General features: G+C 40.2%; 3 protein-coding genes across 9 annotated transcripts in view; 1 reads left to right on the top strand and 2 right to left on the bottom strand.

Annotated features, from left to right (window-relative positions):
- Positions 1-2,427, bottom strand: part of LOC122775378 (unconventional myosin-IXAa-like) — a 120,650-nt gene extending 118,223 nt beyond the window's left edge. For 6 of the 7 annotated variants that reach the window (XM_044035211.1, XM_044035214.1, XM_044035217.1 and 3 more), the window contains exon 1: positions 2,085-2,427. The gene's annotated coding sequence lies outside the window, so the exon portion shown is untranslated. The remainder of the gene's footprint in view (positions 1-2,084) is intronic. The other variant, XM_044035218.1, reaches the window with a different exon arrangement.
- A 6,449-nt stretch (positions 2,428-8,876) lies between these two features.
- LOC122775776 (proteasome subunit alpha type-4-like) lies at positions 8,877-12,151 on the top strand. Its single transcript, XM_044035927.1, has 9 exons — positions 8,877-8,937; positions 9,389-9,419; positions 9,637-9,679; positions 9,764-9,926; positions 10,296-10,373; positions 10,465-10,553; positions 10,857-10,987; positions 11,539-11,662; positions 11,868-12,151. Exons 2-9 carry the CDS (start codon positions 9,417-9,419, stop codon positions 12,020-12,022), a joined length of 786 nt encoding a protein of 261 aa, XP_043891862.1. The 5' UTR covers positions 8,877-8,937; positions 9,389-9,416; the 3' UTR covers positions 12,023-12,151.
- Positions 12,152-16,316: 4,165 nt separating this feature from the next.
- On the bottom strand, positions 16,317-25,082 carry oaz2a (ornithine decarboxylase antizyme 2a). Its single transcript, XM_044035928.1, is given in 6 exon segments — positions 16,317-16,606; positions 17,075-17,160; positions 17,641-17,813; positions 19,026-19,106; positions 19,108-19,174; positions 24,879-25,082. Coding segments are annotated over 6 exon segments (558 nt in total). The 5' UTR covers positions 24,899-25,082; the 3' UTR covers positions 16,317-16,475.
- Positions 25,083-26,809: the final 1,727 nt, after the last annotated feature.

Below are 26,809 nucleotides of genomic sequence, written 5' to 3'. Positions count from 1 at the left end.
AACTCAGCCTCAGTGAAACTGACTCAAAAACAAACCCAGTAAAGTCATTAAATGACAGGTTTCTCCATCAAATCTCAGTGCAGAGGCTTGATGAATGCAGCCTTGTCTCTCCTCGACACACACTGGGCTCATAAATACTACACAAGCAGCTGATTCCTGTCACAAGGTGTTTGGAAAGTGGAAAGCATATACTGTACAAGAGCAGTTACAACATGAGAGGTGGTACAGACGGAAAACGGCTGCACTGTAAGTAGGAGTTAAACACGTGTGGAAAACAGGATTAGAAGCTTTAATTCTACATGAATTATTTAAAATGACTGCTATTCCAGTCTCCCAAACCACGGGTTTGCATGTGATATGACTGTTTTAATGTTTAAAACCCACCTACAGTCAATGATTTTTTTCCCCCCCTGCCATGACATCTTCGTTGTCACGTTTTTAAACTAAGATATTTCTGGGCAGCTGGAGCTGTCAGAGCAATGTCTTCAGTCATGCCCTCAACGGCTTTGCCACTTACATAATAAGCTGAATGAAATGTTAATGTCAGCAAAGTTGACGCGGCAATACTGGAACACTTATTCTGACTGAACCATCAGCAGCAGCAGCAGCAGCAGCAGCGGGGGGGGGAGTCAGACAAGTCGACTCCAGAGTGGCGAAAAGAGGTGAGAAGTGTTCAAGTCGCCCTGTGACGAGTCTGGAGCACAAAAAAGCTGCACACGCCTGCAGAGCTTTGTCACATGCACTCATGCTTACTCTGTGCTGTTCCTTGACATAAGCACTTCACAGCCAAAGGAGGAGGAGGAGGAGGAGGAGGAAGGAGAGGGTGGACCTCCTCTCGTGGACAGAGACCTTAGGGGCACTGATGGTCTGGTCTGGTCTGGCCTGGCCTGTTTTAACACGTCAGTGAGTCTAAAACTACAGTTCACACTTTAACGCAACTGACATCCAATCCACAACAATGCTGTGATTAATGATTATTTTCAATTATAAATGAACCCAAAAACATTTCCTCCAATTTTTACTGAAAGAACAAGTGCAAATATAACCCCCAAAAAAAGAATAACGTCGACACATTTGAGAGGCTGTACCCAGACAGAAAAAGCTGATTCATTTCCTGTTGACCAAATGAATGAATGAAGTAATAGTTGTGGCTCTAATACACAGAAAAAAGAGGCAAAATAACTGGACTGGGTCGTCATTTTTGCTGCTAAATCCCGAGGCCATTTCATCTCATGTACTATCATGTGTCATGTCTTTATATTCCCCGTACACTTGCATCATGAGAGGTTGTGGCATGTGACACACCAATGATTTTCTCCACTCCTGATAATTCCACTGACAGACATTCAGCACAATCAACTAATTGTGACAGTACATTTAGATCTCTGCTCTGATTATTATTGCTCTCTCACACACACACACACACACACAGGCATGTGCAGCTATTCTTCCTAGAACACTCCATTCATTTGGACAGCCTAACCAAAGCCTTATCCTGGATCATAACCAGCTAACGCCTCATCCTAACATTAACCAAACCACAGTTCAAACCCTAACCACTTCCTCCTCAGAATTGAGGACAACTGGTCCTGACAAGGTCAGTGTTTAGTGTCAGAAAATGTCCTAAAGAGGCGACAAATACAAGGTCACACACACAGGCTGCTGCACAGCACATGTGGAGTCTGGCATACCTACACCAGGCAGCATCTGTGACTGCACATTTACGCATTATGTAAGAAAACAGTGTGACATTTATCAGCAGCAGCAGCAGAGGAGGAGGAGGAGGTGCTGGAGGAGGTGACGGGCCTGAGAGCCTGGAGTGCAGGGAGCAGCAGAGCTGCTGGAGGAGGCTCCTCTGATCATCTCTTGTCGTCACTATCACGACAGTGCGTGGAGAACCGTGCTGTGTAATGTGAGGGGAGCAGGAGGCTGCTGCAGCTGATGCACTGACAGTGAGAAAAGACAGCGGCCAACGCGAGAGGAGGAGGAGGAGGAGGAGGCTTGACGTTCCCCACTCCACTCCGTGTTACTGACAGCAGAACCTCGCGGGCTGTGTGCGCTCCCTGACGGGCGTAAGAGCTTACCTCCTCCACGGTGCCTTCAGTCCGCTCCTCCGTCAACCTCCTCGCTGCGACGAGGTAGAGCAGGCGAGCCGCGCGTCTCCTGTCCAAAAAAAAAAAAGTCGCCCCTGTTTCACCGCAGGAAAACGCTGTCGTGCGTAAAAGGGTTCGCGCCACCTTTCCGTCTGCTCCAACCTCCAAACGTGCCGCACATAAGATCCAGGATTGTGTGTGTGTGTGTGTGTGTCGTAGTCCAGCTGGGAGCAGCTGTTTTGAGTGCTCCCGTCACGTCGCCCTCCTCCCACAGATTCTCTGTGCACCGCTCTCTCCTTCTTCTCTCACCGACTACAATCGGCTGCACCGTGCGTGCACTCGCGCTGCGCGTCCACGTAGGCCGTATAGGGTGGAGGGAGTCGAGCTGGGGACTGTAATGGGCGGGTGGGATCTGACTCTGACTCTCTCTCTCTCTCTCTCTCGCTCTCTCCCTCTCTCTCCGTGGAACAACAACAGCGCCTGTTTTCAAGTGAAGAAGAAAATTATTTAATGTGGATTTCAATTTAGCTTTGATGGCGCGCGGTGTCACTCAGCACATGACTGACATGAGTGTGGGGTGTGGCCAAAAGTGTCAACACCCCCCCAAACACACACAGACACACACACAGCTGTAGTTGGTGCCAAACCCCCTTAGAACAGTGGTCAGCAATGTGTGGCTCTGGGGCCAAAACTGTCCTGACAGCATCAGTATCTGTCCCCCGCAGATGATTTAACGAATGTGATTTTAAATTATTTGCTTATCTTCACACAAAAAAATGATTTCATGTCGAGTTCAGAGCTATTATTTTGAGAAAAAAAAGAACAAATAAATCACTGCTGTTGTCATGGACAGTAAAATAACTACTTGCATACGTTAGGCTCAAATATATAAATCATTTTTAAACTTTAAATGATGCACAATAAATATCTTCTTTGTTTCTGACTGAAAATGTTTCAAGGCACTTTTGCCTGATGGAATACGATGTTTTGGCCCAATATTCAATTGCTTACAAAAAAATTGGCCCTCAACCACATGTACTTGCTGAACCCTGCCTTAGAACAACCAGGTTTTGATCAAAATTCGGATTTCTGATCTTGAAAAGTCAGTATTTACACCAGAGTAAAGGTCAAAATAAGGTGCGGCCTATACACACACACACACACACTATTCATTTGGACAGCATAAACAAAGTGTCATGCCTAACCCTGACCTGACCTTAACCTAACTACAATTCAAATCTTATCCTTAAACTCAACCAGTTCCTCACAAATGAGGTTCTGCCTCGATAAGACCAGGTTTTGGTTTCCATGACTCCTCATAGAAAAACCTTAACCCTGAAAAAGCCAATTCAAATTGTGAGACCCAAACAAAAATGTCCTCACTTCCTATGGTTTATATATATTTTTTAAAATATATCGTTAACCTAAACTGTAAGTAGTTAATGCCCAACCCTAACCTTATCCTAACCAGTTTGTCAGAAATTAGGTTCTGCTTCATGAAGACCAGATCGTGTTTATGCCAGAAACGAGGTGACAAATACAACTACACAAACATAGATGTATCACTTTAATTCTCTTGATCAATCATTTAGTTTATGGTAATTCAGTTTTTACTGGCAATTCTGAGTAGTGCCGTCTAACATAGAATATGTTACATGTTTTGTTTTTGAGCGGAGATTAAGCCTGTCACTAAAAACTGAGGACAGTTTTCATTTGTAACTAATATTTTCCTTTTGAGTGAGATGTAAATGGCAATATAGTCATAAAACATAAAACAAGCAAATAATTGTATTTTGTGTGTTCAATGTGTTGTATTAAATATTTTTGTTTGCAGAAAAATGTAAGAATCTTACTGCAATTGTTAATTAATTCCAGATTGTGCGTATTGTTTATCAAAAGTGTATAATTTTGTGATCTTGGACTCCTCCTTCAGTGCTGTCTTTTTCTTCATCAACAACCACAGTGAAAATAAGTCAAATATTATATAATATGTTATATAATTATACATATATCTGGCAGCCTTGTTCACGTACTGTAAGTGGGTTAGGATTGGCACACTGACTGAACTGTATACAGTCGATTTAATGTTTTTCCACCTCAGTCATAACAGGTAGCCTGGATGTGTGTTTTCGTTAATCATAATGTGTCAAACAGTGTCTGAATACTTGTCATGTAATTGGAGGGATTCAAATAACGTTTTTAAAACGTGTGCATACAGGGAGTTTTGTTATGACAGATAAGAAGTGGGTGTTTGGAATTGATTCATTTGTGTTGGACTCAATGGTGTATTTCTCTTGACTTAATTATTAGAATGAGTAACAGGTTTTATTTTCCTCCTCAGGGCTTGTGTTGACAACCAGCTCCCTGTGAGTCACTGCTCCGCTCTCACAGCACACATCCTTGTCAAGGTGGATTTGTCAGTTGAAAGGTCAGTGTCGTTTCATTTTTAATTTTTTTTTTATTTTTATCGTCATCACGGGGTTGCACGTCGAAATCCAGCTCTTTCTGTGGTGTACAGAAATAATACACAATGGATCTTCTATGAATCTAATTAGGGAAGACTTAGCTGCAGAGCTCAAATAAACTGCCTCAGGCCTGTTTTTCTCTTGACAGATAATACTTGTGCTGGCAGGGGATTGACACTCTTTACCTGCAAGTGTGAGTGTGTGTGTGTGTGTGAGAGAGAAGAAATAGATCGCACACACTCCTGTGGCTGGTTTGAAAACATCCCACCTGTTTTCCCCGGGTTCAATTTCCAGCCTGGTGACATATTTACCAGCCAGACATTTTGAAAAGGAAATCCTCCCTTCAGCCCTGAAAGTTGGAATCTAACCCCGCGCTGAGAGGCCCTCGGCAAGCACGTTCACGCTCTAGCATCAGTGTCCAAAGTGAAAGGAACCTCACATGAAATAACAGAGACAGTAGCTGAGGGCAGAGTGAGGGCTGAGGGTGATGGAGACAATGAGTGGCAAAATCCTTTATTCAACCAGAAGGTATTTCACTGAGATGCTTGAAATATTTGAGTCCATGTTTAACCAGCATCATCAACTCTGTTGAAGTTATAATTTACATTCATATCCTGTCCAAACTCATACTGTATGTTATAGTTTAAATGAATTGTTGTCATAATAAGCTAAGGATTCTTGAGTTATGTCCAAAAAAAATGTCCCAAAGGCATACGGGAGGTATCACATTCATGAAAATGTACTCAATTTAAAACTAATGAATAATTATGAGGATAAACGTAAAATGAAAAATGAAATAAAAGAAGATTTCAATAGATTTATAAAAACCCAGCCCATTAATCTGAGACGTATTTTCATCTTGCTTCATCTCTATTTAAAGCATTTTTCAAAAGTATGCACCACTGATTTGATATCTGCTAGACATTCTAAAATACCTGAAACAGCTCTCATGTGAGCATAAATGAACGTAAATGGCATCACACACACACACACACACACGTCGTCTGGTTTCCTGCCTTCCACAAGTAGTAGAATTGTTCTGCAGGTTTGAGAAAGTCGCAGGCTCTCACACCCACCTAGGATGACACAGTGTCTGATACCTGTCTCACTTTCCAGACACGATTATCCCACATTAGAATATCCTGTCGTTTCAAAATCCACTGCTTAATTTTTCTTTGTGACACAGTTTCACAATTATGTCTGGCACCGTGATGCTGTTGAGACTCTGTGTGTGATTCATGGCACCAAGAATAGTGATATAACACCAGAGGAGGAAACGTGGCAGTGAAAATACGTGTAACGACTGAAGCTATATATATATATATATACAGTATATATATATATATATATATATATATATGTATATACGTGCGTGTGTGTGAAGACTGATTGTTTTCATGTTTTTGCTACAACTTTCTGATAAAGTTGCTTCCTCTTCCTCATCCTGTCTGCTATGTAGAAGATATATTTAACTTCAGTTTCAATTTACATTGTCTGCTGGCCTTCAGGTTATAGTATTATTTTACACTACAACGATATTCATGATATTCATTGCTTCAACTTTTCTGATATTTAACAGATAAACAGTTGGACGATGTGTGATTTGTGGTTCCAGTGTCGATTAATTCACCTGGATGCTGAATATACTTTTTGCCACTGTGGTGATTTTTGTTTATAGGTGCCAATAAAAATCTCTCTGGAGTTGGATTATCACAGCGTAAGCCCTTTTTAATGATACCAAAAAATGATGGCCAGTCAAGATAAGCTCCCACATCACACATCACTCAGCTATCAGCCTGTGTGTCAGAGCAAGATGGCTGCTTCCAAAGAATATTCATAGTTTTGAGAGTCTGATGAGTCACATTATGGTAAGTATGAGGTCACCGACCTCACATCGGAGAGCAAAACCTGACATGTGTCAAACAACGCAAAAACACATTACTACAACATCATGAGTTAAGAACATGAAGTGAGAAGCATAAACCCGGCCATAAACACTTTGTTTAAGGAAGTTCTACATAAACAGAAATCATCGTTTGAGAGCATCACATAGAAGACGAACCATTTTTGCAAAAAAAAAAAAAGAATCCTGAGTTTAGTGTTTGAGCCAGTGTCCTCGGGACACCCAAGGGTTTGATTCGGATTTGAAGTGAACTTTGCTTTAATGAATTAGACTAGAACACAAACAGTGATTTGAGTATATATTTGATATTTGCAGCAGACATGCAGAGATGCGATGTGATACAGTACGATGCGATACTGTACGATACGATACTATACGATGCGACGCAACGCGAAAAAACTACAGACATTAGTCATTACATTTGCCCAGGAATCACAGACTCAAACACACACACACACACACATTACAAGATGAATAGGATTCAAGACCGCTCAAAGTTCCATATTTAGTTTAAGATTGACTGATATACAAAGATATTTTTCAGTCTAACCCTTAACTGTGGAACCTTGTACCTCCTGTCGGATGGTAATAGACTGTATTCATAATTCAGGACATGGTTAGGGTCAGAGGCAATGTTTTGATTTCACAGCAGTGGGCAGACTGTCACATGTGGTATTACAGTACTGCATCACACTCATTAGCTGGGACAGACTAGAGGAGAAGTTGTCTTCTCGCTTGGATCCAACTGGTCGACTGGCTGGTATTACACAGGGATCAGACACACATGAATCCAGCTGCACTCTTTGTTTTGTGTCACTCAGGTGCCTCCTCACAAGGGGGTGTCTCAAAAACCTGTCAGCCAACGCATGAAACAAATGACAATGATTTATTACTAGTACTAAGTGATCTACTGGACTTGAAACTGTCTTGAGATGGAGCAACCTACATATCTCATAGGATATATGTTTTGGATTCAGCTCAACTGTTCAAAATGACAGTGAGCCGTGAGAACAATGTGAAACATGTGTTGGAGGCCCTGAAATATTAATATGGTAAATGAGATATAAACCTGGTCCAGGAGGAGCTGTGATCCAGCTCAGCAACAGACACCGTAACAAATCAAAGTGCAGCGCACCGCTCGTCTCTGCATATACAGTTTAACGGCGTTCTGTTATGGGTTGTTATTGAGGTGCTGCAGCTGCAACTTTCTACTTTCCTGTGCCAATCCTTGGAGAACAATGTGAGGATGTGATTACAGTTGATAATCTCAAGGTACGCTGACAGGCATTGGCACAAACTGAGAGGAAAACTTCCAACAAGAAACAAAGAGCTCTGTACTACAATGCTACTGAGCAGAATTATCATTTGACTCAAGTATTAATTATTATTTTAAATAATATCATGTGATTTGAAGTATGTTCCCCCTTTTGCATAATTGTTCATTAAGTAAGTTAACAACACTGGATTTAACCAAACAATGTATCTATTTATAGAGTAAACGATGAGCACAATGTCTGATCATCACAATGCCACCACCTGAGCAGAAAGGTCATAGAGGACAACTTTAGCTGAATTACTGCACTGACCATACATCAACCTGAAAGTCGACCTGTTTGGTGAACACCTAGCTGAAGTTGAAGTTTTAGTGGTTGCTGCTGTATTTTACAGTTCCAATTCCAGGCACATTTAATACTAGGGCTCCCCCTGGCTGTCAAAGTGGGTTATTACAAAAATAGATATAGTCTGTGCCTTCTTCCACTTTGTGGTTTACATTAGGTTATGTTTTTTCCTTACATTATTAAATTATGTGTAAACATGAATACTGTGTCTACATGTATTCATTGGTTTGATTTTCTATTCTATTCTGCCTATTTTGCTTCACAAATATCTAAATATCTTTCCATATTAAAGCAAAACACTTTTATTTTGAAATGTGCTATATCATCTTGAATGTATATCCTGACCAGACTTGATTAAACAAGAATCAAATAAAAGATTAATAATATATATATATATATATATATATATATATATATATATATATATATATATATATATATATATATATATATATACACACACACACACACACAGGCCATGTATACATGCCCTGGCAATCTCATTGTTTTTCTCAAGTACTTTTTTTGAAAATAACAGCAACAAATTCCAAATGCAGTTCTTAATACACATCCAAACAATGAAACAGGAGCCAAGTGGACACACATGAAGTTTGAGCAGCTTGTTTTTGATGTATAGTTCAGTTTCCTTTCCAAATGTTATAAATTAAGGTTTTGAGTGACTCAATTTGGCCGTACGGTAATTAATTAACAAATGTTGTACTAATTCTATACATCTGTGGTACAGATAATACATAATGAGGTCACAAAACAGGAAAACAAAGAGGCGCGCTTTAATGACGTCACCACGCCTTCGGTTGAAGTCATCATAACGCGACCTACAGAAAGCTCCTAAAGCGGTAAGCATTTTTCGTCTTTTTACAACCAACATCGTATTAATGTGTATTTTAACTTTTAATTCTTAACTTTTTATGTTTATACATATGACATATTTACAAAAATAGTGAGTTAGCTAAGTGTATTCGAACATAAAGTTGTGTCGTGTTCAGCTTTTGTCTCTTTCACTTTCATTGACACACAGACATACATTTTATTTCTATATGTTCTATATAAGTAAACATTGCAGCGTAGAATGCGCAGTGTTAGCGTAGAACCATAAACAATACATTTATAAACTGACTCGTCGGGTAAATCTGGCTCAAAGTAATTCTGTGTTGTTCTGTGTCTGTATCTATCTATCTATGAAATCATGAAACAGAATTTAAAAAGTACAAATACCGTAAAACTGCACTTCAGTACAGTATTGTAGATAATGTTTTCCTTCATGAACACAATATTTGTTTTCCACAGAAGCCAGCGTTAATTGCCGTCTCCAAGAATGGTGAGTTATAACCTCCTGTTTAGAAGTGTTAAGCACTATTTAAATCCAGGTTTTCAGATCTGCCACATGTCTTTAAAGTTGCTAAACGCGACTGGTGTCAAAACTGTTCTTCAAAAGAATATCCCCTCACTTTACTTGTTCCTCTAAAAACTGCTCTTAAATTAGCTGGAGATCAGGGCACCATCAAGACATAACATCCCTCTCACTCTTTTTACAGTCTCGCCGATATGATTCCAGAACAACCATCTTCTCCCCTGAAGGTAAGAACCATGAAGTAATGTAACTCACGAGGCTGTGACAAGTTTACGGTGTGATCCTGATGTCCGGATTTTTGTCTGTTGCAGGGCGTCTGTACCAGGTTGAGTACGCCATGGAAGCCATTGGACATGCTGGTAGCTGCCTGGGAATTTTAGCCAACGATGGAGTGCTGCTGGCTGCAGAGAGGAGGAACATCCACAAGCTGCTGGATGAAGTGTTTTTCTCTGAGAAAATCTACAAGCTGAACGAGTGAGTGACTCCTTGCATGTAACTCTATGACTGTAAAAGGGCACATTTACACACACGAGCCGGGGCCAGGAGCAGTGTCTTGCACACCCTTTGTCCCTTCCCTGGATTGAACTGATGACCTTCCGACTATGAGGCAAATTATTTTCCCCTTGGCCATGCGCTGCCCGAAGTCTGTACCACTTTTTCTAAGATGCAGCAGTAGACCAACAGCTCCTGTGTCCTTTAATGAATTTCAAAGGGAACTCTTAGTTTTTGTTTGAACTGCTTACATTAGCATGAATAACTAGATTATCTTATTATATATATATAAAGAGAAAAGTATGTCCCTGTTTTGATATTTAACCTACCTATGTTTCTATTGACTTGCAGAGACATGGCATGCAGTGTAGCAGGAATCACATCCGATGCCAACGTACTGACCAACGAGCTGAGGCTTATAGCTCAGAGGTGAGCTCTGACACTGAAGCTTTGCATTAAATATCGTACGTTTTTGCTATTGTTCATATGATGATATTATGTATGTTTGCTGCTGTCACAGGTATCTGCTGCAGTACCAGGAACCAATCCCCTGTGAGCAGCTGGTGACGGCGTTGTGTGACATCAAACAGGCCTACACTCAGTTTGGAGGTACAGCACTGTTCAGTCTCTGTATTATCTTCTCTTCTAGTCTCATTTGATGCAGTGATACAAACTATAACTCATGTTTTACTTTACTCTTTGAATCCTTCCTATTACTGTGCATCTTTGAGGTGAAAACTGCATTGAAGCATGACTGTACATTAGTAAGAGACTTGTCTGAGCTGCATACAAATTAGCCCTCTGCAATTTAAATAGTTAAGTGTTCACCACTGGTATGAATGCCCTAACATTTTAAGTCATTCAAAGTGAAAAAGTGGTTCTAGTTCTTTCTGCACGTCTTTGTTTTCCCAGGGAAGCGTCCATTTGGAGTCTCGTTGCTCTACATGGGCTGGGACAAACATTATGGTTTCCAGCTCTACCAGAGTGACCCAAGTGGAAACTACGGTGGCTGGAAAGCCACCTGCATTGGGAACAACAGTGCTGTGAGTCTTCCTACAACTATAACATTTTATAAAAAAAATAGGCCAAATTAGAGAGGCAGCCAGTAAGTGGGTCACACATTTAAATATTTGGATTTCTACTTTGTAGAAAACCATCACCGACTTGGTGTGACAAAAATGAAATGTATGTTCCGCCTCAAACCACCAGGGGGCACAGCCGCATAGTTTCTACACAAAGTGGCCACAACAAAGACTGCATTCTTAAAATAAACAAACACTGAATGGCACATTTAGTGCAGTTAATTGTGTAATTCAAGATTCAATTGTGTTTTGCTAAACTCATTGACCGACACACAAAGCACTTTGGGTAACGGAGCCTCCTTAGAGTGTCGTCTGAACGCCTTTGTCGAAGAGGCCTTAGAGTAAGAGGAGTACACACACACACACACACACGTTCAGCCATGTAACACACACCTGATCCCTCCTGACAGTGTTAGTGTTGTGTTTGTGCTGCGCACACAAAGCTGCTGATGTGAGTAAAGTCTGTAGCAGCAGCAACAACATTTTGTCTTTCTCCACTCACTCACTCACAGGCAGCTGTGTCTATGCTGAAGCAGGACTTCAAGGAGGGAGAGATGAAGCTGTCCTCTGCCCTCGCTCTCGCCGTTAAGGTTCTCAACAAAACCATGGACGTCAGCAAACTGTCCGCAGAGAAAGGTGCACATTTCACCAGATAGAAAGAGACATGTAAAGACATATATATATATGCAAAAAATATAATTTGTTTGTGCTGATGATGTAAGGGTAATAGAGACAATTTATTATTATCATTCAAAAGTAATTGTAACAAATAGACAGTGACACTATATAAAGATGGTGCTGGAGCAGATTCCTCAGCATGTGTTTGTTTTTGTCGTTTCAGTGGAGATCGCCACCCTGACCCGCGACAACGGCAAGACCTGCATCAAAGTGCTGAAGCAGAAGGAAGTGGAGGAGCTGATCAAGAAGCACGAGGCGGAGGAGGCCAAAGCAGAGAAAGACAAGAAAGAGAAGGAGCAGAAAGAGAAGGACAAGTAGTGACGCCTGTGCACACTTTGAATTGTGTATGTGTGTAAAAGTGAATGAGCGCTTGTGTTTGTTAAGACTATTATTTCCGGTTCATGTTTGTATGTGATGTTTATTAAAATAAATCACAATAATAACTGACTCGATGCCTTTTTTAAATATATAGATAAGTCACATTATACCATGCAAGTTTTAAATTTGATATTATTACTGATTTATTCTTAGCATTCAGTGATGTCATTAAACCGGTGAACAACGTTGAGCAAGTAAAGAAAATATCACTTAACAATTTAACTTTCACTGTTTTTTGCTGGTTTAAGTGGACAGTTTTCAGTAGTCAGAATGGGATCAGAGCTAAGAGATAAGTGTGTGTTCTAGCAGAGAGCAGATGGTCCTAAAGTACTCTGCAGGAATTGGGTAATGCATGGCTTAAAGCATCATGAAATAGGAAACTATGATTACACAATGATTTATAGCTTCATAAGTGCACTCCCTCCTGTGAAGCAGGATGTTTTAAAAAAATTAGTTGTGCATTAGGTTTTTTCTTGGCCGAATGTTGTGAGCACAGTCTAATAATAAAATGGCAATGACATTCATTTAAAGCAGCTACAATTTATAGTTGCCTCCAAGCCAGGGTTTTATTTTTAGTCTGTTTGTTTGTGAGCAACATAACTCAGAAAGTAAAGGGTGGATTTGGATGCAATGTTCTGCTGTTATTAAGTTGTAAGTTATTTGTTGAAATTCTCTTTAGCTGGTGAATATCCATAAACAAAAGGTCGAGAACAGCAGTCCAGCAAGTTTACAAAAGACCTTGCCATCGCGTGTCACTGAGGACTCCCAACAACATTCAGTGGATCTAGTGGGAAGTCAAATTTGTTAACCATTTTGTTTACTTTGATTCAGGACAAGGAAGAATTTCAAATAAAACATTTTTTGTCAACATGATGTGGAATAAGAACGTACTCAGAAATAAATCATCTTTATATTCCCATCCCATATCTCCATCCACTATGTTATACTTAATACTTAACTTTGAGTGTCAACTTTCCAACTTTTTTTGGATTATTGTAACTCTGAATACTTCAGGTTGGCTCAGTCTCCACAGTGTTGTCCAGAAAGCAACTTGAAACTTGGCAGCTCCTTCGATGTTCCTGATTTCAAATTAGAGGTGACAATCTTTTCTGTGGTGGCTGTTCGGAACAGTCTGCCAGATGATATAAGAGCTTGAGACCCTTGAGAGTTTTAAATCTTTCTTTAATACCTGTTCATTTGCTCTAGCTTTTAATCCCAGGTGTCACATTCCCAAAAGTACTGTAGGGTAATGTAATAGGGAAATGACTAATAAAGAAAAACCGGGAATGAAAATATAAGCATGAACAATTCAAAATAAAAAGTGAAGATTTGGGCAACAGGAGCCTCCAGAACAGCAACCAAGTAGACCTGGGAATGAGATTATTTGTTTAGCAGTAACCACACTGACTAATGTACCCACACAGATTATTATTCCCCCCCATACGAGCACATTATATGTGATACACATTATATCTTCAGGCTTCAGTGTGGAGACTGCAGCAGTGTAAGAGGGGATTATTTGTTCACTGGCTGGTTTTAACTCGACTTACTGCACACTAGAAACTGAGACGTTTCAGCCAGTTTCTGAGAACTTTAATGCGGTGTGCAGCTGATGTCGTAATCAGCCTCAATCTGAGGTAAGGTTTTATGTAAACATGTCAACATAGATTAAAGCCAGGAGGGGACTCTTTGACTCTTGTCTTTTAGTGAGGGGATTAGAGACGCTGCAGCCTCAGCCCACAAGAGCTGCTAGTGGTGGTCCAAGAGCAGAATTCACCTTAGTTCACTTAAAACAGAGATGAATGCATCATTACATCAGACATCAGATTTGAAGTCTGTACTTAAACATAACCGAGCAATGCATGACAACAAAATACAAATCACATTTCCATAATATCACAAACACAACAGTATTTCAGACGGAACAAAAGAGGAGAGGCAACACCCCCTTCGCGCTCCTTATTGAGTGTGTCCTTGTGTGGTTAGCTGATGCAGATTTGTGAACTGTCTGGGGTTTAAATAGTGGAAAATAAGCAATGAAATATTTTATTGGTGGATATTAACAATGCAGTTTGACATGATAGTTGTGCTTGTGTGCAAGAAACCTGAACATGTTGCCATTGTGTTCTTTATCATGTGTCTAATAGAATTTCCTGTTTTGTTAAAATCAGCGTTGCAGGTTTGTTGCACGGTTGCATGAGACTGAGACGGTCGTGTTTAAAATCAGGTTGCTGTTGTATTAGAGAAGCTGATATAGTACAACTGAGTCCATCCTGGCCCCAGCTCTGAAAATAGATCTCTGGATCAACTGACCGGGGAGGCTGTCGCAGTCTTTGGCCAGAGGCCAGCAGTGAGCTGTTAATGTGCTGTGGGCCGAGCTGGTTGGAGATTAACGCTTGAGTCAGCAATCGGCTGAAACGACGATTTCCACAACTGCTGTTCCTGAGGAAAAGGGGAAAAAAAACACAACAAAAAAACCCACTTTTGTTTCCTCAAACATTTCTAACATTAACAGGAGGACAAAAGAATATAATCATGTACAGTAGATATTAAATTTTATTGTTTTTTCCCCCTCCCCAAGACAAAAATTTGAAGTATACACGTGTGGATTGTCATTGAATCTAAATCACTGAAAACTAAACACAAATCCCACAGCTATCACAAAAGACATTTGGGAAATATACGTAGATAAAAATATACCTCTGAGAAAAAAATCAAATATTGACAGTTCCTAACAGCTTATAGTCATGGTTCAATCAGTAGCAATGAAGACTCTGAAGAAAAATAAGGCCCTTCCCAACTCCAACCTGAACAGTCTACCATCATGTGTGTCATCACGAGGGTGATAATGGCTGCCGTGGGGAATGTAGGGTAATATTGCTTTATATACCACACTAGGTTTAAATTCAGTTTAAAAGCAAAATATGACTTTCAAATCAACAGCAGACAGAATTAGTTCTTTGGTGTCAACGTCTGCACAAAAAGCCACAAATAAAACTTTTTAACTAATTGCATATACATGTTGAAAGCCAAGTGCTGTAGTTTTACTCAACAATGAGCAACAATGTGGGGTTGAACCCGCGTATGGGATGAAAATAAATGGATAATAATAAAAGACATTTCTCAATAAGACTTGAGAGCAAAAAAAAACCAAATTAACATTGCACTTTCCTTCTTTTAGGCACAAAAAGCCCCGTTACTGAAACCAATCTGCAGGGCTGAGCCAAGCTCATGTGGCCCCACTGTGTCACCATCACACTCAAATCACTGAGATAAACATCCATTTTTAGTTTTATTTTTTTTTTAAAAACCCACCATATCTCAACTCTGCTCTAAAGGGATTCCAGAACTACCTGGTTCAAACCCGACATTCAAACCAATTTTCAAAGTTGCAGCTCAGATTTTTGGTCTTGCACAGTCGATGGCGTGTCCGCACTCAGCATTTACAACATCAAGCAAATGAGAATATAAAAAAAGGGACACGGGCGGTAGCTTACATGGTTCAGCAGTACCACACAGTATACTGCTGCATTCTGAGATTCTGATTCAGGTTTTCCATTTTTTAAACTGGATGTTTAGCTCTGTGACGTTGATGGGAGAACCACACTGCGGGCGGCAGCGTCACTAGATTTAAACCTTTACATGCACTTTTTAATTGAAGTTACAGCAAGTGGAGCTTTTAACCGGACTCTCTCAATTATTGAGCTTAATATCTTTTGATAAAATGTGTTTCTGTGTGAAAAAAGCTAATGACATGTGCTGGAATGATGTTTTGACATATTTTAGGAAGAGGTCTAAATAAAAGTTTACATGTGCTTTAATGATAACAGACCTGGCATTCACCCCATCTATATAATAATGCTAAACAACATTTAAAAAGTATACCCAGCCTCTGCTCTCCGTTTTTACTCCTTCGAAATACAGCTTGCATGGTATACAGCACATAAACAAACCAAAAACTTCTTAAAATCTCAGAGACAGGTGGAAAGCTGTCAGGTGTTAGATATGCTGCATTTTAATGTAAAACACCACCTTATGCTGAATGTCTAACCGCCGTTTGTCTCGTCTCGTCTCGTCAGTGGCAACACAAACAAACAATATGGCCGAGAAAAGAAGCAGAAGAAAAAAAAAAACACCAAGCAGAAGAAGAAAAAAAAATCCCACAATGCATGCGACAACTTTGTTCAACCGTCACCAGCTCCTGTTTCTCCAGTCTGCAGTTTCTCTCAGGGAAGGGAAAAAGGGGAGGTAACGGCGTCATTGTCACATGGAAATCATGACGACGCACCTCGAATCACAAGTCTGTGAAAGAAAGGGGCGTCACCTCCCAGTTAGTGATGAGCGGTGTGTGTGTGTGTGTGTGTTTGTGTGGGGTCAGGACTTGATGTGGGAGTCACTCCTCGTCTGAGCTGCTGTTTTCAAGAGAGTAAGCCATGAAGGCCAGATCAGGCCGGGCTGGTACCATTGGGTTGCCTGGCTTCACCATCTCAAAGCCCAAGTAATGGAACGTCCTGATGATGGACACTGGTGAGAAGAGAGGGAGAGCGATCACACGACAAGAACAATGAAACTTTCATTCTCCTTAAACCCTACGTCAACCTGCCAGGTTACCAAAAGCCCCTGTTTTTACTGGCAACTAAGGGGGAAATGTATCCTGTTACCTGACAAATTTGGTCAGTATTAATGCATTAATCATGATTCATTTAGAGCAGAATGTGTTTTGTTGTTTTAATTGGGGGGTCAGACTTTTTCCAAGTCTGATTTTTGTTGCAAATAAATTTCCCTTCAGTGAGAATGAAGAGGTTAAATGCAATGATTTTAAGTTTAAGTGGGAGTCGCCTTCTGGGACGAGAATGAAGCTTTTTTGACTGTTTCTCTCTCTGCAACACTGTACATGTGGGACCATTTTCCATCGCTACAAAGATTGGACAAACAAAAAAGATGCAAAGAGAAAATGAGTGGGAAAAAAAAGATAAAAGCAGGATCTCTTACATCGATCCTCTCTGTTTTTATGAAACCACAGGAAGACGTAGTTAACCTTGAGCTTCTCTTCTGCAAACTCGAGCAGAGCCGTTAGCCTGAGGATGACATGAACACAGAGAGACACAAAGCATCAGTCTGTGAATGAGGAGAGAGAGAGAGAGGGTAACCATCACTGACACACATTCTTTTTTTTTGGGTCCCTTTTACATAAGCACTGCAACTTTACATAATAATGCAGTGGCAGCTGTGAAGCAGGCTGCTCAGTGATCACAGCACACAAGGTCACTCTCTCCTGACACTGGTCACTATTAGCAGCCTCTATGTTAGCTAGCGTTGAAACACATGATAATAGTCTTTTTAAAAGGTCTAAAATAAAACAAAATCTTTGAGTGGGATCGTGCAAAATGATGACCCTAAGTCAAGAGAAGTTTCCCTGTCAGTTAAATGATATTATTTAGGCAACATAAATGCAGTCAAAGAGAAATTGCTACACTGTCTAATATCACTTTTATATAAGTGATGCTTAATTTTTGGATGTTACTAGACTGCAGTAAAGGTTTGGAACACATGCTCACCCCTCCTTGCTCCCCTCGACCAGCGCCCCAGCAGGGATCTCCAGGAAAAGGCTGTCGTCTGATAGAACCGTGTTCCAGGAGGCCGAGCGCCGCTCACTCAGCTGGTAGTGAAAGAGTAGACGAGAGGGGTTCCCACTCGCTGCAGAGCTCTGTGTTACAGTTAACTTTGCATCCTGGATTCAAATGAGAAATGAGTGAGGTTATTGATTGTGTTGTATGATTATTATTCGTCATTATCCGTTCTGAATTTGGTCGCTTTCTCAACTCAGATTACGGACATGTATTATCCATTTATAACCATTTGGAAAAGCTAAATGGTGCTCAGAATAATACTTTATTGTAATAACAGGTCGAGACATTTAAGTGAAGGACAAAGAGGAAGTGTTGGCATTGGATGTCATGGCTGCAGCAGACTGAACACTTCTGCTTTTGTAAATCTGCTGAGTCACTGATTTTAAGAGACACGTTACTTTGTGTGGCATGTGACAGTTGGTGGTCCGATTTAACTGGCACATTATTTTATTCCCTGCAAACGTGCTTTGCCAGTGTGAGAGGAAGTAAGAAGCGACTTTGCAGAATTTCAAGTTTCAGACTTAATGTGATATCTGGACACTGTGAGATGAAGAGAACTAAAATTCATGCCAACTACTTTCTTTACTGTTAGTGCAACACAAAGTAAAATATGCCTTATTTGCGATTTTCCTTTCATTTTAAAGCTGCATCATAAAAAGGTGAAAAATAATTAAAGTACAAGTAATGTTAGCCGGGGAGTTTTGCTCACTAAGGACAGATGAGGGGCTTTAATATGACAGTTGTGACTGATCTGTCTGATCCTAAACCTCTAATCCCTCAGGGACAGGCAGTCACATGTCTAGGGGACAATTTCTCACTCATACACATAAGAGGAAAGAAAATGGCCCTTTTATTGTAGATGTTTCCAAACACATAACTTTACACAGAACAATTCATTATGATAGAATTTGAGGAATGAAAGAACTGCAGGTGCAGGTGGCGAGCAGGAGAGACTAAAAGGATTACCAAAGGAAGCCGTAAAAACTTTGCAAAATGAGGGCACAACTCATGAGCAACATGTCCTTGTGTTTAATGCAGAGTCAGAGTCAGTCTGGTCCCTGGACGATTAAGCACTTAACACATTTATTACCTAAAGTGATTACAGCAAAGGAGAACAATAACCTTTTTTTTAAAAAAAAAAAAAAAAACAACCACCATCACCCTGTGAAGCATTTGAACTAAAAAGCCTTTAATATACAAATCTGAGATATTTGATATCCTATGTTGTACATTTGCATTTCTCCAGAAAGCTTAAAATAGAAGATGGCCAACAGATCTCTGTGAGTGATGTGTGTGAAGTCCAGAACAGGCACCTTATGTAGTAGCACGCCGAAAGAGTGATCCCTGACAGTCCCTCGCCCACACGGGATCTTCAGCTGTGGGTGAGGGGCATCAGGAGCACCACAGAGGCCCTGGAGCCAGAGGGTTCGAGCTGGTCAGCCGAGACCCCGCTAACCAGGAACTGCAGGGAGAAAGATGAATGAGTTATTGTTTCACATCTTCTCAGAAAAGTTGCATCTTCTGTCCTGTTAATGCCTTAAATAAATACAACTTATAACCATCTCAAAAATAAATATTGTAGTCCACCTCGGCAGTACATTTAAACTCCACAGCGCAACAATGACAGTTGTGACAACACCGGGAATATAAATGATGTCATGTTTACAAGGAAAACTAGTAAAACTTGCTTTAATCCCAATCTTTGTTTCGGTTCTTGTGTGTTGTCACAACTTAGACCAGGTTTATAACAACAGAGGGGTCCAGACCTTTTGACTCCACTGTAGTCTCCACTGAGTAAACAAAGACCAGTCACTTGTTATAAGAAACATTTGGAAGGAATATGTCTTTTATAAAGAGTAACAGGCCTCTCTGGCATACAGTCAAGCTTAAATTAAGAGTTGTACACAAGTTTTGGGTTTGTTCTCAGAAAATTCTTCACAATTTGATATATTTTTTTAATAATTTGCTAAACATTGTTTTTTAAAATATCAAAAGAGTTGTGAGTTTGTTAGAAGTCAACTTCATACAGCCACTAAATGTAAAGAGAACAGTTACTGACGTAAATACTGAGGCTTGTTGCCTCATACACCCACAGCTCCACAATGACTTCATTAAGCACTTTGCTTCCATTAGAAAACAGCGGCATCTATGGCAACACACCACACCTTGACTGTGTAGAGAGCAGACAGAGGGCTAAAACATGAATATACCTTTTGCTCATTAGTTGTGTAATTTGCAGGTTTTCGACAGCTTATCCAAACAAACGTCTACAGTTACGTTTCACATAAATCGTGTTTGTGTCAGCAAGACACTCAAGTGAGGAACAACACCGTTTTCCAACCCTCAGATGTCAATTTAAACTAAAAACAAATACATAAACAAAGAAAAAAAAGTCAACAAGCACATTATTTTTTATATATTACTGAATTATTTGTTCTATGTTTTAGATTACCCAAAAAGTCTTCTCACGCTGTTCGTTTATGACACAGACTAAATTAAAGCTGATGATTCGTAACTGCATTCAAAGAGTTCCTGCCAGGTTACACATATCGGTAGAAGGCATCTATCATAAATAAGCACATGATCTGTAAACACCTCTGCAAATAGCTTGCAAGGCTTTTGGGAACACACCTCTTCAGCGTTTTGAGTTACAGACGAGTTCTCTCAGACCAGACATGATGGCAGCCGGCTGACACAGACAGTGGGACTGCTCAGATGGGCCTGAGCATTTTCGATTCACTTTCATTCTGTTAAATAAGAAATATAGCCCAACTTTGCCTTCAAAGCATCTGCATTTTTACTGAAACCTCACACCTTTCTTTCTTTTTCTTAACCTTTACCTTGCATCAGGTCGACAACATATTTGCATGCAAACATTGGCATATTTAGAGCCATGCCCCAAAGAACAACATCAGACTCAAGTAACCACATGTTTCGGTTAGAGTGAGAACTGAAGATAGACAGGGCTCAATGAAAACAAAGCTCACTATAATCACGTCTTTTCACCTCAACCTGTGGCTCACATCACATCACCTCTTTCTTCTTTAAATAGCAGACCTCTTGTAATTTGCTGATCCTTATACATAGACCATGTAAAAGTGCATGAAGTCTTCCGGTTGCAAAACAGCAGAGCATTAACTACTTAGACCCCCGTGGGGGCTGACTGCTACCACCTACTTCCAGGGCTTCTCTTTTCAAAGCAGAAGAATAGTTTTATGTACAGTTACAAATACTTGATTAACCGGTCTGGAGAAAATACTTTCTATAATGTAGTACAATATTTCCCTTTGAAATGGATTGTTGAAATGGTCCTTAGGATCTAGGAAATCCCAATCTACATTTACAATTAATTAAAAGAGTGAGAATTAAAAGATTATAGTGGTTACTTAATGTTAATAGTGTAAATATAAACTGGGGTACTTTGTTGCTCTGGAGATGGAAAAAAAGAGCAGTAGGAGCCACTGCAAAATATATTAAGTGAAAAGGTCTCCAGAGAAGAGTTTCTCTTCATGTACAGCAGAGACACAAAAGGGAAACTAACTTTATGGATTCAACAGGTAGTACACAGATGGGGAGGAGATGCGCCGGACGTGTCAAGATGTCAAGACCCGCTTTTCTTTTTCCATCTTCTAATTCAAAAGCAGACAGAAGAGCCTGTCCTTGATGGAAATGCCAGCTTGTTTTGAAAGGCAACACTCTTGTCCTGACATTTCAGCCACCCTCTCAGCAACCCCCGCCCCACCATCCTGGCCCATGATGCCACTCCAGCTGGAGAGCTGCGCCCTTTAGTCCCCCCCAATAGGTTAGGAGGTCACCTATAAACAGAATATAGGTTATGTTTTTAAAAATGGTGGATGTGATGGGTGAAACAGACAGTGGTGCAGCCCCCCTCTCAAACCAGGGCTACACTGATGTGCCGGAGAGATGCAGTGACAGTTTAAGATGCCAAGTGCGTCACACATTGATTCTGGAAGTAGAGGTGTGTGTGTCAAATATTTTTATCATTACTTTCAATGGATGAAAGCTTTCACTGTCAGTTCTGAGATGCTATTTTGAGAACAGATTCTGGTTAATTGTTTGAGGGATCAACATCCCACATTGGCTGACTGCTGAAGCAGATTTTGGCGGACAGCCCATGAACACACGAGTCAACCGAAACAGGAAGTGCTCCAGCATGTCCGCCAAGGAAGGCAAAACACGCCAGACGTCCAACAATGTAAATTCCTTTTTAAATAATGGAGAAAAAACAGACTCTAAATCATCAACACAAACAAGCCTATTGACTTATTGTGAAAACTGTGTTGCTGCAGTCAGCAGGAAAGTAAACAAGTATCCTCAGTCCTCCTCCTCTTTGGAAGTTTGGCAGACCAGTGTGTCGGAAAGATGTCGAGACAGAAACAGGAAAGGCACACGTGCTCTGAAACCTGAGTGCGGATGGACACATCCCTGTCCTTTAACCCTGGACAACTAGAACAAAACACAGAGGACAACAAAAACAACCAGGCCACTTCAGAGATCCAAAACATCCAAATACTACAGAAAATATATCATTGCCCTAAAATTGCCTTGGTCACACTGCATCGTTTGTTTAAGGGCTCATGAAAAGTTTTCTTTTGAGATGTTTGAACTACTCAAGGGAGAGTCACCATAGACTGTAATTACACTCAAATAAAAATATCTGAGTTTATGACCTGCATTATAAGCTTAAAATACAGTTATTACCCTTTATTTCAGATGGTATTTTAATTTAAATTCATAAAAGATTATTTCATTGGCTTTTTGATATTAAATCAAGGATATATTAAGTGTGTAAGAAACAATGTAATCGCCAATAAACAAGGTCAAATTTAACTATAGCACAAATAATTAGGCTTTTAATTAAATAAGTGTAGTTAAGTTCACCCACTTACTCATCTTCTACCACTTTGTGATGGGGTCACACCCTGGACAATATGATGATTATCACAACCAGGAAAAGCCATCACAGATACAGATATGATTATATCCAAAAATCTAAGAGGCATCAAGTTACGATATAGATACAATATCTATATATTGCCCAAGTAAAACAGTTAATGGCTACAGCTTGAGAAAACGGACGACAGGAGAAGGTAGGTTGCACTGCTGATATTCATGTACCTGGTGTTCTCTCTTGCTACTGGAAGTAACAAAAACTATACATTTACGAAGATAAGACACCATGTTTTCAATATTGATTAATAGTTTCAACCTATTGTTTTGTTCATGAAATTAAGAGAATAGTATTGGTATAGTACTGTGTTTAATTTAATCTTGCCTGAATAAAATGACAGAAGCCATTAATTAAGAATTAAATCTATTGAACTGGTAATGAAAATAATGGCAGATACAGGTGTAAAACAGATGCTCTATGGCTTTCATTATCAGTGAAATGTGTTTATTTCAAGCTCGTCTGTTACTCACTTTTCACTTGTATGTGCATGCTTGAGAATCACAGCATTGCCTGCAGTCAATGTTTACAGTCAAGTTGACAATTTCAGATGCCTGCTGAAACTGGTATCTGAAATGGCCTTGCAGGAAAAATACCAGAAAACCAGAAACTTCCAGCAACCACAGCTACTTCTGACAAGATCAGTGTGGCAGCCACTGTATGGGACATTTACATGTGACAGTTTCATAACTCAGTTTAGACAATCCAACCGTGTCTGAGCAAACACATCGCTGTACTCCTCACACAAACACATTCCTTGCTTGGGAAGTGTACCAGTAGCATAGGAGAGGGTTATGCAACCGGGCTAATGTAGGCCATTTGATGCCTTCAGCTGACAGTTCCATAACAAGTCAGAGTGCTAATAAAGTCAATGCATCAATGAACCTCTCTTACTTTACTCTCTCTGTTCTTGTCAGATGATAAACCCATGGGACAAAAACAAGACTCACAATGACACACAGGCTCTCTTTCAAACTTAACTGAAGCATGTCCAGTCACCTACAGCTGACTAATGAAGATGACTACAGTGTGTCCTGAGAACCTTCACATGCTATTGCTAAAGAAAACAATTGTCTTAAGATGACTTAAAAACAAATCCTTTGGTCTACTATGGTGATGCAATAGGAGACCAAAGAAACACCTAGTTCAAAAATACAACATAGCACTGTAGAGTCACAGCAAAGGTCTCAGGGCACTGCTTTCTTCAGAACAGTATGTGCATAACCGCAGACAATCGCACAGTAAACAAAACTGAAAGCAAAATTGCAAATTAATATAATGTAACAACAGCAATAATGAATAACTCACAAACCCCTTCATATCAATGTGTCTAATAAATGAGCTGTGGCCAAAACAGTGCCAAATTTAAATTAAGATTACTTAACTTCACTTCATTGGAATGCTTCCTAACTGTAGTGTAAACTTTTTACATTGTTGTTGTTTTGTGCAACTGGAGGCAGGCAAGATAAGAATGTCATCAAATCCTGAACCTGACACTGAAATAACAGACAGGTCTTTTAATGTCAATGTTTAAGAGGGCTGAAATGATTAGTCAATTAACTAATCGCATGAAACTTAAGGACAACTATTGTTATATTTATTTGATTTGCCTATGATGGTACTGAATATTATAGTTTTGTAAACAAAAAACCTTTAAGCACATTGCCATTGCGTGGTTCCGAAAACAGTGACTGACATTTAACACAATCTTCTGATACTATATGGACAAAGTGATTTGTTGGCTCCTTTATGACAGTAAACTGGACAATTGGTGGTCCACTTTCTGACATTTGTCTGACGGACAAAAAGACAAAACTAACCGATTAATTGACGAAAAAAGAAAGTTTAACTGCCCGTTATCAGCTGAGATTGGCACAGCAGCCCCCGCGACCATCCGGTGGAGAATAAAGCGGATAATGGATGGATGGAGGAGTGAAATGAGTTGCAGCGCTAATGTGCAGACTACTATGACTGCTATTCCTGTCATGTTTGTTGATAACTGTCAAAGTCCGGTGCTTTGTTTATAAGTTGTTTTCCTTCCTACGGGTCATTTAAAGCTATTTTCACGAGCACAAAACTATTTGAAAATGTTTTACCTCAAAGCAAAAGCAGTCGGTGCTAACCAGGCTAGCTAACGTCAACAATAGCACTTCTCGTTGAACACTGTTGTTGTTTCCAGGAGAATATTAGCTCCTACCTTTCCTCGGTGTTCAGCATGATAGCTTCGAGGAAACACGGAGGCTCTTTGTGTGGTTTTTGACAGACAACGCAGCAAAAGTAATGTCGAAGAGAAACTCCACAGAGAAGTTCAACATCCGTGAGACAAGACCCAGCCTTGCTCAGGTAAAAAAAAAAAGACGAGTGTTTATGAGGAAACACGGTCAACTGGAACGTGATTAGCAGACAGACTGCGAAGGACCGAGGAAGAACAGCGTATATATAGCTGCAGCCGGGGACCGAGGATCATGGGTAATTACGTCACACATTGAAGAGTTGTTGTTTTTTTTTTTGTTTTTTTTGTCATTAAACAAAACGGTTATGATCAATCACATGTGTGTATACTTTTAAATACACACCTTATTCACATTTACTTAAATACTGACAGTTTAATTAAATAGGGGTGGGAAACACAGCGTAACTCAGGATATGATATGATATACAAATACAGGGTCCATGATGCCAATAATATCACAATACAACGATTCTGTGAAAAGGCTGTTGTTTCTAAAACAAGATTTAGGACCAGAGGAGAGCGAACTGTCGGGCTAGTCCTGCTGAGATTGGCACAGCGCCCCCCGCAACCCTCATGTGGTTGAGGATAAAGTAGTAGAAGATGGATGGATGGTTGGACCTCGAATGTTGTGAATGGTGCCCAATAAAAAAATTTATTATCGTCATTCATATCATCGACACAATTGTTTCTTTTGTTTCCAAAAGACATACAATCACCCAAAAAAAAGTCTGATAGTATCCATCAAATGTGGGACCATTAACCCAACAACCCTAACAAAGTGAAGCAAGGACATTTGAAAACTAAAAACAAACTGAATAAACTGCCTAGAAGCGACCACCACTCTTGCTCTACCTCTGACAGTCTTTCCCCTGCTGTTGTCACCTCTTGACCCAGACTCTTAGTGTGGACCTGAACATAGACACAGTTATGTAAGGAGGGATGGAAAGGGAGCTCCTGTGCCAAGCAGATCATCAGATTAGTAACAAGATAGCAGACCAGCTACTTGAACTTGGCACATCGCAGCATTAATGTTGGCGGTCCAGCTTGCTAGGGGACATGGGGGTCAGTGCCACCTGCCAACCATCATGGAACGGCACCTTTGTGATGTAAGTGAGAGTGAGTGAGAAATCCACTGAGGCAGTCTGTGGCATGGAACGAACACCAGCACTGATACTTGAGTGAGATACAGTAGGAAGGCTACTCATTATGTACTCCTTTATTTATTTATTTATTTATTCATTTATCAAAGACTAAACTATGCAACAGTTAAGGTCTGTACATACTCCACAAGAACAGATAATTGTGCTCACTCTCTCCCAGGGCTGCAAGAAAAGAATGACATCATTCTTTTCTTGCAGCTTGTTCCTGGCACATCATCCAGTCAGAACCTTTTTCTTGTGTGGTGTCTGACAGCTATTGTGTGATTAGCCAGAAATTTGAAGTGTGCGTAGTTAATGCGGAAATGTTATCATTCTTTATGAGCACTTCCCAGGAGTGCTGCACTGGAGTTTCTCATGACGTATGAAATGTCCTGGCCAGAACTGACATTGTTCTTGTTCTTGCCACCCTGAGAAAAAGTATGTATGTACAGGCCTTTAGTTCCGGCCAGGTGCAAGCAAGTCATTTGATTGGACGAGAAGCATTCAGTTAGTTTAGTATCACAACTCGTGTGTGCATAATAATCAATAATTACACCGTCTGTCTAAGTCAGAAACTAAAGTGGTATGTGAACACAAACACAATAGAGTCACACAGTGTGATCCAGGAATTATAAAATATGCTAGAATAACATTTGACTTAATTTATGAATGGTCATCGTGAGAGAGCAAGGACTCCCGGTTTGTGTATTTGACACCTGTGGCCTTATCACAGCCGTGCTGACACTCTACAACTAC

Source organism: Solea senegalensis, linkage group LG10 (assembly GCF_019176455.1).
Source record: "Solea senegalensis isolate Sse05_10M linkage group LG10, IFAPA_SoseM_1, whole genome shotgun sequence".
NCBI classification, from domain to species: domain Eukaryota; kingdom Metazoa; phylum Chordata; class Actinopteri; order Pleuronectiformes; family Soleidae; genus Solea; species Solea senegalensis.
This window is presented reverse-complemented; position numbering and strand designations above follow the sequence as displayed.